Raw genomic sequence first — 14,485 nt, forward strand, 5'->3', positions numbered from 1 at the left:
TGTAAAAATCATATGTAGCCGTTGTACCAGTGCAGTGAGCATCGGGTGGTTAGGAACCTTTTGGGACATGTATTCAGATGCTCTCAGCAGTCCGATACTCATGATACCTCACTGCTCACTGTAGAGAATGTGGGCTCTATTTTTTTTTTTTGGTAGAACGAAGAAACACCCCTCACGGGCAGTTTAAGGGGCCGTTTGATAACACTTCTATTCCTGGAGAGTGTTCTTTCACAGAAGTGTTCTTTTTTGATTCCATGCTGTGAAGCCACTCTTGCATAATAGAAATAGCGTTTGGAAAAACTATTTCAGAAATGTCCTTAGAACAGAAAAAGAACAGAAACAGCGTTTGACAAACACTTTATATAAATTCACTTTTGAACAATGAAATCAATAATTACATACATGCTATTATGGTCAAATTTAACTTAAATAAGGAAATAATTTGTTTATGAAATTATCTTTTAAAATACTATTACTTAGAGGAAATAATAAAATAGAAGCATAAAGAGTTTCCACATTTATCTTAATAAAAAAACAAAAGTTTACTATTCAAGTTTATAGGAATTACAAAATAAAAATCATAGTTGCAAATAGGTGTCTTGAAATTTTATTACATAAACAATCAAATCAGGGGGTAACCCTTATCTACTACCATCTGATTTGCAATTTGTATCCTTAGCTCATTCATCTGTCTTCCTTGTACACGTTGACTGCCCTGATGAATTGTAGTAGAAGTACCAGCAACATCACCATCTTCTTGTACTCCGTGAACGTTGACTACCCTGACTCTCTCTTCATTAGGATCATAGTAGTCATCTTCCCCGAATTGTTGAAAAAGTGCATCTGCTATTTGTTCAGATTTGATATAGTTATGAAGTCCACAACAAGCTATCACAATATAACTTTGGTAACTAAGTGAGAATTGAGGCATGTTTTTTAAAATAGGGAATCTTGCTTTTAAAATCCCAAAACAATGCTCAATATGATTCCTTAAAGAAGAATGTCTATAATTAAACAATTTCTTAGTACTTCTGGGTTATCTTCTTCCTCCATTATAATCTGGTATATGATATCTCTCTCCTTTGAATGGTGTCAAATATCCATTCCTACTCGCATATCCTGAGTCTACAACATAATACTTCCATGCAATATGATAAAGCAAGACATTAAAAGCATATACAATAATCATATGCATACATGATAATTTGGTCATTGATATACCCTGGGGAGGATGAGAAAATCGCAAAGTAGGATCCTTTAGGGCTCTATTGAATACACGACAATCATTTGCACTGCCTTCCCAACCTGCATATACAAAAGTGAATTCATGTCAAACGAGCAGGCACACATCACATTTTGAGTTGTTATCCCCTTCCGTCCTTGATATGGGATCTGTTTTCTCTTGGGAACTATAGCAGTAACATATGTACCATCTATGGCACCAATGCAATCCTAATTAAAATAAAAAAAAATCAACCAAAAGCGCTATTATGTGAAACAAAAAACGACCATAAGTTAAAAAGTGATGTAAACTTATTAGAAAATTTTTTTCCATTTTACCTTAAAATATGGCCACCATTTGTTGTTTGCAATTATTTCCATAGGAATCTCATCAAACGATGGGGCTTTGATTTACTCCTTAGAAAGCTTAAGCACCCCTTGCAATACTTTGCCAAAGTAATAGCTGACAGTCTGTCCTGAATGCCGAAATCTCTCCTCCACTGCTCTATTAGTAGGACCTATTCCTGTTATTCTAAACATGAACATTGTCAATTGCTCATCTACCCTAATAATACGACTGTCTTGTAACTAACCACGATGTCTCATTAGTAGGCATAAATTTAAAAACACATGTCATTCCATGCCAAATTCTTCGTAACAGTGGTTTGCATGCCCATACAACACCTAATGTACCCATGATGCCCCTGTGAATGCACTATCCTTGCATGGTTCTCTAGTGTATACATTGCTAGAATAATGATATTGTGCTATCAACAATGTTGCGAGAATCAATTCTTCTCCATTGTCGTCATTAGAGGAGATTATTGGAGTATTATTGACATTTGTCATAACTGATTCAATATAAATTTTAAACTTGTTAATATCATACAAATGTTTATCCCCTAATAAATATACCAAGAGATCTATAAAACTATAATCATCCAACATGCATAATTATCAGATGATATAATAAGTATTTAAAACAAAAGACATCCAACAGAATTTTTGCTACAATAATAGTAAAATTTAACCGGCATATTTAGAAAAGTAGCATAAAGTGTAAATAACCATATTACACTTTTACATCAAGTGTACCTAACAAAATATATTGATCCTACTACAAAAGGTCTTAAATGTATTTCATTATAATCATCTATATTAAAAAAAAGGTTAGATTATCATCCATCAATCTAACACATCAAAAGCTAATTGTTTCGTTTCATCCTTGAGAGTAATGAATAATTATCTCCATTCTCGGTCCACCAATATCCTCTTGCACGCCTTAATATGCAACTCTCTTGGGATACCATCCATGGTTTCCAGTAATCTAACACAAGTATAAGTGCTGAAATCTGTGGTATTTGGAGTGAGACCCATTGGAGTTGAGCTAGGGGTTGTAGTATTCTTGTTTGCTACTGACTCAGCTAGGGTCTGTATGGTGCGTTCAATACCAGTTGTCCTACTTTTCTTCCTATATCCTGTAGGTGTCCTATCAAGTCTTATGTTGACTCTAGGACGATCAGTTCCTGGATCTTGGCTTTCAAAATAACCTGTTGGTAATGTATTAGCCAATGAAGTAGTTGGAATTACATCTACATTTGCATCCACATCATTATCAACACCTCTTGATTCCTCTTCAAACCTGAAATCAGATTTATTCCCAAATTATCCTTTCCTACTAGCATATGAATCCCTAAAAATTATACATAGTTCAGGCCAATGTGGTAGTCCATTCCTTCTAAACTTTGACCAATTAGGATTTGCCTGAAAATTTTACAAACTAGCTATTAGATAAAATTACACCCAAGATTAAAAAATCATATAAGTATAGTATACCTTGATTTGTACATCCCAAACACTCTCATCTTCAACTGTACAGGTCCTCGTCACAGAGTTCCAATCAAAACCTGTAGTATCCAGTAATTTCTTGAAAGCGCTGTAATCGAATCGCATTTTATTCATCTTATTCCTTAATTGAACCATCATAAATGGCCGATTAGCTTTTTCCTCAAGCCCTTTCTTGATATTATTCCACCCACCTTTATTGAAAGTGCTGGAACTCTTGTTACCAACTTTCACTTGTTCAACCATTAATTTCAGGAGATAATCTTGTTCTCTTTGAGTCCATTTTGCTGTCTCGTTATTAGCTCTCGAAGTAGATGCCATTACTCTAAAAATAGGAACACATCTCATTATAGCCTAAAAATAGAAATACATGCCTTTGCTTCCTCCTACCATATTATTCATTTCTCTCTCTCTCTCTTGAAAATATGTTGACATTTTCTTATAGACAAACATATATTTAAAAAAATCCCCATCATACTGCCATTGAACAAAAAACAACTCATATCCCCTAAAGACCTATCAAGTAGAGTTGAAATTTACAAGTAACTATGAGACCTAGCCACAAAACTTGCTTCAAAGTAAAAAAGAAGGCATGCTTAACTAAGAATTCTTGAATAGAAGAAAGTGTGTGCAATACATGCTAAAGCATGGGACTGAAGCCCAATCGGGACAACACTGCAATGGTTCACAAAAGGTGTTAAAAAACAATACATATTCAGGTGCACAATGTTAAATAGAGCAATTGGGTCCAATAGTCTTCATTGATGATAGTTTTACAGTCCACGACTTTTCTAATTCTATTTCATAAAATCCAATCTATGGCATATTTTTTGAATTCAGAAAAGAGAATATGATGAATGGATATCAATTAAAGGCAACTTTATAAGTTTATAGAAGAGGAACAAATCCTTTTTATTCAAAAAAAAAAAAAGCAAATCCCCACCTTTTTTTTTTTCATTTTTATTTGGGGTTGAACAAGCAATGAAAGGCATCAAAAGTAGAAAATAGTTGGTGAAATCCCCACTAAAATAAGGGACAAAAAAACAAAATGTAAACAAGATAGAAACTATCCCTGACCTAAAAAAGGCACAACAGAAAGAGAAATTTACACCAAAAAAAGGGGTTTTCTGTAAAAAAAAAAAAAATATATATATATATATATATACATTAACCAAGGAAAGTCATACAAGCCTCTTCTATTAGAGAAACTAAGACCAACCTGCCCTTTTTGACTCAGGGTTCAAGTAGTGCACTGAGAATTGAATATAGAGATACAATAAATTCAAAGCTACCTGGTTGACTCTAGAGATAGTTGCATATTATATTTGAATAACTATAAAAATACAAAGATCCATCTCAATTACAACATTTACCAGTCCACCTTAAAGGTCACAGTTAGCAGGAAGAAAGAAGAAAGAGCGAGAGAGAGAGAGCGAGAGAGAGAGAGAGAGAGAGAGAGAGAGAGAGAGAGAGAGAGAGAGAGAGAGAGAGAGAATACCTGTTGCAGGAGAACCCTTGAAAGAAGACGAATCACGATCTTGAGCTTGAGACCCCTTTTCTGGTTTCTTGCAAGGGAAGCGGCGGATTTGGGTATTTTTTATCGGGAGTCGTTGGAAAAAGTAATGGGTTTTGTAGGGTTTTGGAGGGTTTTTGTTATTTTAAGTTAGTAGAAGAATAGACAAAGTAACTTTTTGGTATTCTTGCAATTTACTCTTTAGTTATTCTTTTTCATTGGTTTATTCCGCGGGAATACAAAAATGAACCGGACGTGCCAAACATATTTCTGTTCTATTTGCATTCCCGCAGAATAGAAGAACACCAGAAACATTCTCCCAAAGTGGTATCAAACGGCCCGTTTGATAACACTTCTATTCCTGGTGAGTGTTCTTTTACAGAAGTGTTCTTTTTCGATTTCATGTTGTGGCGGAATAGAAACAACGTTTGGTAAAACTATTCTAGAAATGTCTTTAGAACATGAAAAGAACAGAAACAACATTTGAGAGATACTTTATATAAATTCACTTTTGAACAATAAAATCAATAATTACATACATGCCTTAGCCAAGTACTCCTCCATCCCAGGTGTGTATCTCTTATAAAACCATCTTGCTTCCACCAAGTATGCTCTGCATAGTACAAAATATAAATGCAAATTCATTGAAGCTCCAATTGTTTTTATACAAATCAAATTTAATTTATGAAATTGCATCTGGTGGTAGAAGGGAACCAGTTTTGCAACTCAAGTAGGTTCTCACAGGGCACATAATGTTTTGTTACCAAACTTCACAAGTTAAGGCACCGTAAGGATAGGTATCAAGGCCCTATTGTCAAAGTGAACCGATTAGGGACATGGGATCCAAAACCAATCCTCTGTAACCCATTTTGTCCTTGAATACTATTAGACGGAACAGAGCTGGCAACACAAACCCCAACAAATACACCAATGAGAGGAAATTTGCAAAATCAGGATTAGGGAGAGCAACCAAGCTCACAAGAAGCACCACCACCCATCTCTGCCACACACAACACTAACCTTCAAAGAAGAGTCTCTCGAAAACTTCGTACACTGGATTCATTATCAATGAGAAGGTGAAGTGTAGATTTATGGAAACCAAATTGCTCAGCAAGCCATACCCTAGGTTTGCAATGGATGGCATTAGATTCGAGGGAGGGAGACGAAGAGGGAGAGCGAGAGGCTACTGGGAGGGGGCATAAGTTGAAAAAATGAGGCATTCTGGCACCGAGGGTTTCTGAGCCTTCAACTTTGAGTAATTTGTTCCACTGTTGTTTATCCAGTGAATTTAAACTGGCACTGAATCAAATTGACATAGTTTCTTCTCAATTGGTACAATTATTGTATTGGAATTCGTAGTGGCCACTTGGAAATTTTTAAAGCTTGATAAGCCACTTTGAGGAAAAGTGGGCCTTTTTCTGCTCTCAATCTTTTCAGTTCCAAAAAGAAAGTCAGAGAGAGAGAGAGAGAGTGTGTGTGTAAATGCACAAGGGAAGGAGTTCATACTTGCTGCTGCTCGTAGTGAAGAAGACGATTGTGGACGACCCAAGTTTCAAGGAAGGGTTGAGCATGAGAGGAGAAGATTTGCAGAAAAATTTGACAGAAAAAGAGTGAGCCAAGGAAGAGAAATAGAGATAGAGATGGAGGAAGAAACTCACCAGGAGTTCGGGATCTGATTTGTGCGATGGGGACGAAGCTGAGTTCTTACGATTTGCACAACGGGGACGAAGCTGAGTTTTGTTGATATACAGAGTATGGGTTTTTGAGCGGAAGTGACTTGTGTTTTGAAGGTGAGAGCGTCGGGGCGTTTTATCGGGAACACAAAAAGAATAACATACCCTTTGCTCCTTCAAGTTGCAGAAACGAACAAACACAACACTTTTTTGGTGTTCTTGCAATATATTTCAAATTTATTTTTTTTCATTGGTTTATTTCTTAGGAATATAAAAATGGATCGAACGTGCCAAGCATGTTTCTGTTTTATTTGCATTCCCGTAGAACAGAAAAACATCAGAAACACTCTCACATAGTGTTATCAAACGGCACCTAAGTGAGACCTTGCATGGAATAATGGATGACTACGATTTTTCTAAAGTAAATCTACGGTTTATATTAATGCATGACAGTATAAGAAGAGACAAGGGCCTAGGTTTTGTGAGTCGAAAGCATGGTTCTTCCAATACAAGCCGCACTGTGCAATCTCAGCCAAAACCCCATGGTGGATGATACCTCTGCTCATTTGAGACACCATTTGCTTGAAGCATAGTTCTCCGGGATCGCCCTGCCCTCCTTGGCCAATCTTGTTTCTTTTGTGGAGTTCGTTATCGTCCTTTCAAGCGTTAATGATTTTCCCTTTTATTTAACCTTTCAATCTTTGATATTTCTACCAGCTAGAACTCCTTAGCAAGCAATTGCAGGAGTAGTATTCTTTTTTTTTTTTTTTTTTTTTTTTTTTTTTTTTTTTTTTTTTTTTTAGTAAATTTTGTGACTTTTGCTAGCTGTTCCCTTGTGGTCTTGGAGAACTATGGTTCAAGCTAACGGTGTCTTAATGAGCTAACCAAGATATCTGAATCTGAATATAGAGGATCAGTGGATCAGATCGTCTTGCCCGTTTTCTACAAAGCTGAACCAAGGGATGTACGAAGCCAGGGGGGGGGGGAGATTTGCAAAGGCCTTTGAGGAACACCAGATGCACTTCGTAAGTCCAATAGTTTCGTTTTGGTTCCATATTTAAGCGTTGTGGTCTTCTATATTACTCTTTCATAAATCATAAAGTTTGAACTACTTATTATCTCATCGCTTGTTATTGATAAATTCATATTTTGCCAATATTCTTGGATTGCATTTAATTGAGGAGTTGAATCAGATTCAATTCTTGTCAACAGAACATGGCTCACTCTTCTGCTCGATTGGAATTATGATATATAGAATTGCAATCATTACTAAGATATTTCATTCATGTGATTGGCTTGCATTTTTTATTTTTGGGTAAAGGTTGGCTTGCATTAGTTATAAGATATGGAGAAACATACCTGAACAGGTATCAAATGAAATATTACTTCATTAATAACTGCATCATGGTTTATGGCTCAGTGGCTTCATGAAAATTTTCTAATTTGCACGCTCATATCTACCATGAGATAAGGTTGAAAATTTGTAGAGAGGTAGACCCCAAGGTCCATACTCAGATATCAAGATTCATCCTAAACAGAATTTGCCATCTAGCAAACTAATGTACTAAAAAGTTTCTGTACTATGCTAAATTGTTGAATTTGAAGCTAAAATTTGACACGTGGCTATAGCCACCACATTTTATCACACAAGGATGTTTGGAGCAATGATCAATGGTGAAAAAAGTCTTTATTAATCTTAAGCCTTTCTATTTCAAACAGGTAGTACCAAAACTTTAAGTCTTTTAAGTCATCTCTCTAGTTCCCATTTTAAAAGGACAGGATAACACACACAACACATTGTAAATATTTTGAAATTACATCTGGGATGCATTTCTTTGTTCCCTTTTCAAAATGATGATGATCGTGATATCCTATTATGTAATTTTATTTGTTAATCAAATGCTTTTTAAATACATTTAATTGAGGAACTAGGATTGACACACTTAATGTCAAACTATAAAGTGGAGGAAATTTATTTAAAAGGAAAAAATTGATCATAGTAAGGCCTATGATAAAATACGTTCGAGGTCCATTTATTAATTATAAATATTTTGAAAAAGTGTCATTGAATTTCAATATCTTTTAATTCAATAACATTGAAAATTTATTCAATGTGTTAGAGAAAAAAATATTTGTTGTCCTCCTCTTCTTTCCTTTTCTTTTTTTTTATTCACTTTATGGGAGTACATTAGAAAAAATGGGGTTAAGGGCACCTAAAAGCAAGATCTTGCTTGTTATTTTTCTTCACCCTACTTACTACTCTATTTGCTCACATATGAAAGATTTTGGTAGAGAAGCAATACAAAATTAGAAATGGAAAAAAGAGATGTAGAATGTTAAGTAATGGCCCAGTAGGTGTCGTAGACCCCTATTGGACCCATATACTTGCTGGCGGTAATAGTGTTAGGAATCTAGTCCGATAGGGGGAGTGCCCCATCGTGACTAGAGATTAGTTAGTTTTGATTCTGTCTTTAGTTGCTGTTGACTAGGATTCTGTTTCTTTATTTGAATATAATTCTTGCTGTATGAAACATTATAAATAAAAGGGAAGGTAGCTTACATACTGAATCCATCATGTACAACGCTCTTGGCAAGACTAGAAAAACTTGCAGCAACCTATGTTGCTTGCTATTTTTTTTAGGCCCTAGTTATCAGAGAGCACTTCCATTAAACAAGTGCTATCTATTCTGGTTTTGAAAGTCTAAGAAGTCCTTCTTTCAGAGGGTTGCAGAAAAATATGCTGCATGCTATTTTCTTAGGCCCTAGATGATGGAAATGATGCACTAGAGCCTCCTCTATCTACTTGTGTTTTCTGGCTTGAAGTTCTTCCTTAATTGAAGCTTGTGGCATGATTATCTCACTATTACAAGGCAGTACACTGTTTTTTGTCGGATTTGAGATCTGATCCTATCCACATCAGGCCACAAGTTTTATTCCAGGATTTGAGGTTTTATTAGCCCTTATGCAAATGATCTTCAACAGCAATCTGCGTCCAATCTCATTGGTTGACTAGGTGCTATTGCTAGTATCCATCAACCTGGCAGTACTCTGTTTTTCCCTCCCATCTGGGCAGGTTTGATCATCCCCTCCTTCAGTGATCCATGCTTCAGATAAAGGCAGAATTTTTGGGATTTACAGGGCAGCCCTAAGGTGTCCTTCTATCAAGAGTTTGGGCAGGATCAGGTCTTATTATATCCTGCTATCTGAAATCTCTTATTTCCCTGTTTTTCTTTCTGTTGTGATGAGTTGCTGCTACATCTGATGGGTTATCAGATTTCCTGCTTCTGTATGTGATTGCATATCAAATTTATCTGAGTTAATAGATCAGATTGTTATTCGTTCCTCAAGTTCTATCGGCCACATGTATTTTCTGGTTCGTGTGTTCAACTGAGATCTCAAGGATCATTCGATCTAATTTTGGAGGTCATCTGACTTTAGCCATTGCTGATTACTCAGTTTCTCCCAAATCTGGGTTCTCTCTTCTTAACCATCAAGATTGATTAGTGCTGCTACTGCTGGTTTTCTTGTGGATCTGTTTTCTGTGGATTGTTCATACAGTTTTAATTGCTGGCCAGAGATGTTGTACCTGGCTATTTTCCTACTGTCTATTGTACATGATGGTCGACTCTTAAGTTTTCTTTGGACAACATTAGTGTCCAGATCACCACTATAAAACTCAATGGAGTTGGTAACTAACTACCTGTTATGGGCTCAGGCAGTCAAAGTATACATCAATGCAGGCAATTGACACACCTTACATCTGACCCACCTTCTCTGCTGATTCTAAAGACCCTAATGAGATTAAAGCATATGAGGAGACCCTATTGATTAAAACGTATGAGAAGTGGATGGGCCAGATCTGAACCAGTTTTATAGCTTGTTCTGGTTCTTCTTCCTGCTGTAGTGATGCCCATACATGGGGTCTGTTCGATCAAACACCAAGAAACACGAATAATAAAGAGACAATAGATCCGTACGACAGAGATTTAACGAGGTTCACACACCAGAGTGGTGTGCTGCGTCCTCGGGCGAAGAAGAAGATGATTCACTATGCAGAAGAGAAATTACACCCTAGCAGCGGCGAGGAAAAACTCACCCTGAAACCTTAGCTGCGTGAAAACCCTGGAATACAATGACTTTCTCAACAAGCAACAGTACATTATATATACTCCAAATCGCGGGTCGACCTATCTGGTCGCGGTTGATCCGGTCAAACCATACCCGCACCCCCATACGATATCAGTGATGGGCTCCGGGATTGGGCCGATACTGCTTCCATCACAGATCTCAGAAAAATTCCCCCATTCGGGTCACCACCAAAATATGTCGGATCGGGTCAATCTTCAAAACGGGTCAAGAATTCGAGACAAACTTAACAAGGTCATCTGCATCAAAGGTTGGTTCAGGTTCAGGGTGATTTCAAATAGATTAGGTATTGATGGAGAAGATAGGATGATATGGAGGTCAAATGTAGTAGGAACAAGGGGGGAATGGTTGCTGAAAGTTTCAGCACAGTAGGCTATATAAATCATTAGGTATGGGTAAATCCTAGATAGGATTAAGGGTAAAAGGGTTGTTATAGGTACTGGTTTTAGGGTTCAACACAGGGAAAACAAAGTATTGATCTTAGGATTAATGAACCTAAAACATTTATGAATAGGGTGAGGGAAAACAGAATTGATCAGGGTTTGAAGATGGTCTAAACAAAGGTTTAAACTTTAAAAGGGGGTCAGGATAGGAAATATGGAAAAATCTCCAAATCCAGCCGTTAGAACAGAACCAGACTTCGGTACAGTTCTTTTCTTGGGCTCAGGAAGATATGCTCCAAATCTCAATTCAATCGGCTTGCTAATTTGTTTAATCTAAAAAAACACCTTGTATATGAAATTCTAGAATGGCAGAAATTTCCTGACTTGTGTAAAAGCTATCATGAAATGTGAAAGGCTTGTCCATACGATTGTTGACAAGTTTACAAGAAACACACTACGGAAATTCGCCCTTCTAAGATAAAATCTCTGACCCTCGTAAGGGTAAGCCTGAAAATGTAAGTTGATCAGAGATGTTTTATATCCTTCTCCCTTATGCTACATTTGATGGGTTGACATTAGAAATATTATACAGTATTTTGTTTCAGCAAATAGGTGTTGGTTCAATCTGACAAGAAGATTTGCATATGTTTCATAGAAAGAGGGATTTTCCAAGATGCTACTTGTCAATTGTATTGTTCTGCAGTTTCACTTAACCACTAGATAAAATCAGGAAAGGAATACTGTAAGGAAGTCAAAAGCAGAGGATAGCAATAGTAACTCCACCCCTAGGAAATCTAAGAAAAGTACTGATACTCTGGCTACCATTCATATGGGCTTAGACGAATCTGATGTGATTGGTTATGATTCTAGCTGAAATTCTTCGGTAATAGAGTGGGCTCACCATAAGTTGCCACTTTCTATGCGTTCATTGGTTCTTCCCATCTAATTTCCTTGATTTCTGTCCGCAAAGCTGCTTAATCTTCCAAAATTTTCCATTGTACACAGTAACATCTCTTCAACTGAAGCGATCCTAGATTATGCGAAGGTGGACTTTTCTTCATTTAGGTCTTGAGTTAATGGCCTTGTGCATGGGTATCAGAAACTCATCGGTATAAGCTGTCATTGGTTTGGAAATTACATTCCTCGTTTGTGTATTATTTGTTATTGAAGATTAGAGAAAGCAGGGATGTGTTCTGAACCTTGCAAGAGTTGTATGGTCAGTATATGAAATGAAAATATGCAACCGAGGCATTAATTCTCCTTGAATTTTCCGCCCTCCTGAGATTTGCCTGGCTAAGCATGAAGACCTTTTGGGTTTTAACTTTTTGAGACATATTAACATGTGAAAATATATTCAGTTTATACTTAATTCATTTGTGCTGCACATGATCAGAGGAAAATAATTCATTCTAAAATTAAGTTGTCATAAAGTTTGAAAGTTCATGTTCAAAAATACCTACAGGATAAACTTCCAAAGACAATAAGAACAAATAATTTACTTGTTACAATGGACGAACTACTAATTTTCTGCAGAAGCTTCCATTCAGATTTCATTTTGGTTGATGCATGAAAAGGATTTCCATCAGTTTGGTTTTCTACTTTCTGTAACATAAGTTGAACATTAGCAAAATGGTTCTTTCGATAGTTGAGAAAGTTACCATTTTGGTGTGCTTTCTTTTCAATCAGGGAGAGAGTGAGTTCATGATATTGAACAGGTTGCTTCTCCTAAGATGAGCAGATAAAATTCTGTCTCAACTCCTTTACAGAATAATGAAGGAATTCTGGAGGCTTATGTAAAGTCATGGATTTCTAGGGGGCCTTGCCAGAGCTGCTACTCGAGGATCAGTGACAATTACAATGGCATTGCACCACCTTTCATCTTTCATTTTCCACATTTGTGCTGGTGACAAGTTGCTTCTAAGGAATAAGCTGTTGAAGTCTCTCCTGCGTGACTACTTTCAGCAAGCAACAACATGAGGTCTGTAAAGTCTCTTGCTGATTGTTAAAAGGAAAATATTCCTCTACTTTAAAGAAAAGAGGGTTGTTGAGATTGCCTTTCTTTGTTTTTATACCTTTTCTTTTCGTAATACATACTTTTTACCTATCAAAAAGAATATATAGATATTTGGACATCTCCACAAGTGTTACATGTTACATATGGTAAATGATATGTTTTACTGGTTCGTTATGATAAATGATATGAAATATTATTGCACGCATATCAGCATAATATATCGACACTTAGAAAGGGACAATATCATGCGGACATTATATCCAGTGGTGATGTTGGTGTCATCTTTCGACCGACTACAACTGGTTTTGGATCTGTGTGTTGTCTAGAGAGCCACTAGAGAGCCCTTGTTCATATGTAAGGCCACTAGTTAAGCACTTACTCCTCTTGAACGTGGGAAATTAACTTCTCTGTTCTCATGCATTGGCACAATGGTAGATGATGTTAATGTGAACAAATGACCCGTGAGAATCTGTAATCTAGAGGGTGCCCAATCATGGTGTAATAGCCTTTGTTGGCTACAGTGCAAGATGGAAGGGAGGGGGGTGGGGGGTTTAAGAAATTCTAGTTATAACATTACTGGCTTGTAGGAAAATATATTAATCTTTTTGGCCAGCGCTATTTCTTTTTCAAATCTTTTTTTTTTTCCTACCCACTTTCTCATTCAGTCGAGTATTGTTTTTACACAGTATTGTTTTTACAGAGTATCTAATCAATCTTCTATTCTGAAATGGAATTGCAGGCATGATGCTGGATTTTATTTGATATTCTAAGTCAGCAAAATATCAAGATGATGCTTTACTGTCGAGCATGGTTTGGGGAATCGGATTGGATTGGTCAGGATTGGCTGCTTTTGATCGAAATCTGCCTTGACTGATCCCAATTCTTGGCTGATACCATATTGGTGTATTGGTACGGATGAGGGTTAAATGGTCCAAAAATGGTATTTAATTGCAAAAACAGAGGTATTTTTATCCAATCTAACTGGTCCGGATCGATATTTGATCAGTATCAGCCTTGACCTAGTACCAAGGTTTGAGAAAGAAGGCTCTAGTTATTAACTAAAAGTTTGTGAAGGAAATTCTTCCTTTTTGTCTGAAATCTGGAAACTGAAATCCTCTAGTGAAGCTGTCTATCTGTCCCTAATGTTTTTCATATTCCTTGTCTATCACTCAACCTTCTTTCTGTTAGTCAGATTACAGATTCATTTATTGATATTATTTTCTCCTCCTCTGGCTGTGCGAAGAGTGCATTATGACCCGTGGCCGCCTGCTTGGTGGGGCCGGCTCCTCCGTTGTGGGTAAATGGGAAACCCGACACTACGAACCCGAGGAAAGGTTGCACAGCAGTAGTGTGGTCGTTCTGCTCTCTTTGTTATCATTTTTCTTTTTGATTTTTGTTCACAAAAATAATTTTCGTTGCATTAAAAAAATTTGATAAAACACAAAAACTAAAAGTTTTGGTCAAAATTGATTTTAGTTATTTTTGCATTGAACTTTAATGAGCACGTTGTCACGGCCTTAGACCTTTCTAAGCAACCGCGTCGGCACTTCGCACTCCCACTAGCACTAAGTCAGCCTAACCAACCTCCTTAAGGGATTTGGGAAGAGAAGAAGTGAACACAAGAGTGAGTTTGGGAAGAATGAACTTGTATTGCACTAGAGAACTCTTAAGTACAAGGTTTGAGAACTCA

General features: G+C 36.7%; 1 protein-coding gene and 1 long non-coding RNA gene across 5 annotated transcripts; one reads left to right on the forward strand and one right to left on the reverse strand.

Moving 5' to 3' along the window:
- Positions 1-566: 566 nt before the first annotated feature.
- LOC122091335 lies at positions 567-6,427 on the reverse strand. Its single transcript, XM_042661208.1, has 5 exons — positions 6,238-6,427; positions 6,086-6,091; positions 5,119-5,192; positions 1,198-1,305; positions 567-846 (listed from the first exon to the last, which is right to left on the reverse strand). Exons 3-5 carry the CDS (start codon positions 5,141-5,143, stop codon positions 623-625), a joined length of 357 nt encoding a protein of 118 aa, XP_042517142.1. The 5' UTR covers positions 5,144-5,192; positions 6,086-6,091; positions 6,238-6,427; the 3' UTR covers positions 567-622.
- A 213-nt stretch (positions 6,428-6,640) lies between these two features.
- Positions 6,641-13,947, forward strand: LOC122091220. Of its 4 annotated transcripts, XR_006143875.1 has the most exons (4): positions 6,641-6,895; positions 7,164-7,277; positions 12,468-12,759; positions 13,535-13,947. It is a non-coding gene; the product is annotated as an uncharacterized LOC122091220 (long non-coding RNA). The 4 variants fall into 4 exon arrangements; XR_006143872.1 differs by having other exon boundaries at positions 6,649-7,277; XR_006143874.1 differs by having other exon boundaries at positions 6,649-7,277; positions 12,497-12,759.
- Positions 13,948-14,485: the final 538 nt, after the last annotated feature.

Source organism: Macadamia integrifolia, chromosome 10 (assembly GCF_013358625.1).
Source record: "Macadamia integrifolia cultivar HAES 741 chromosome 10, SCU_Mint_v3, whole genome shotgun sequence".
NCBI lineage: Eukaryota > Viridiplantae > Streptophyta > Magnoliopsida > Proteales > Proteaceae > Macadamia > Macadamia integrifolia.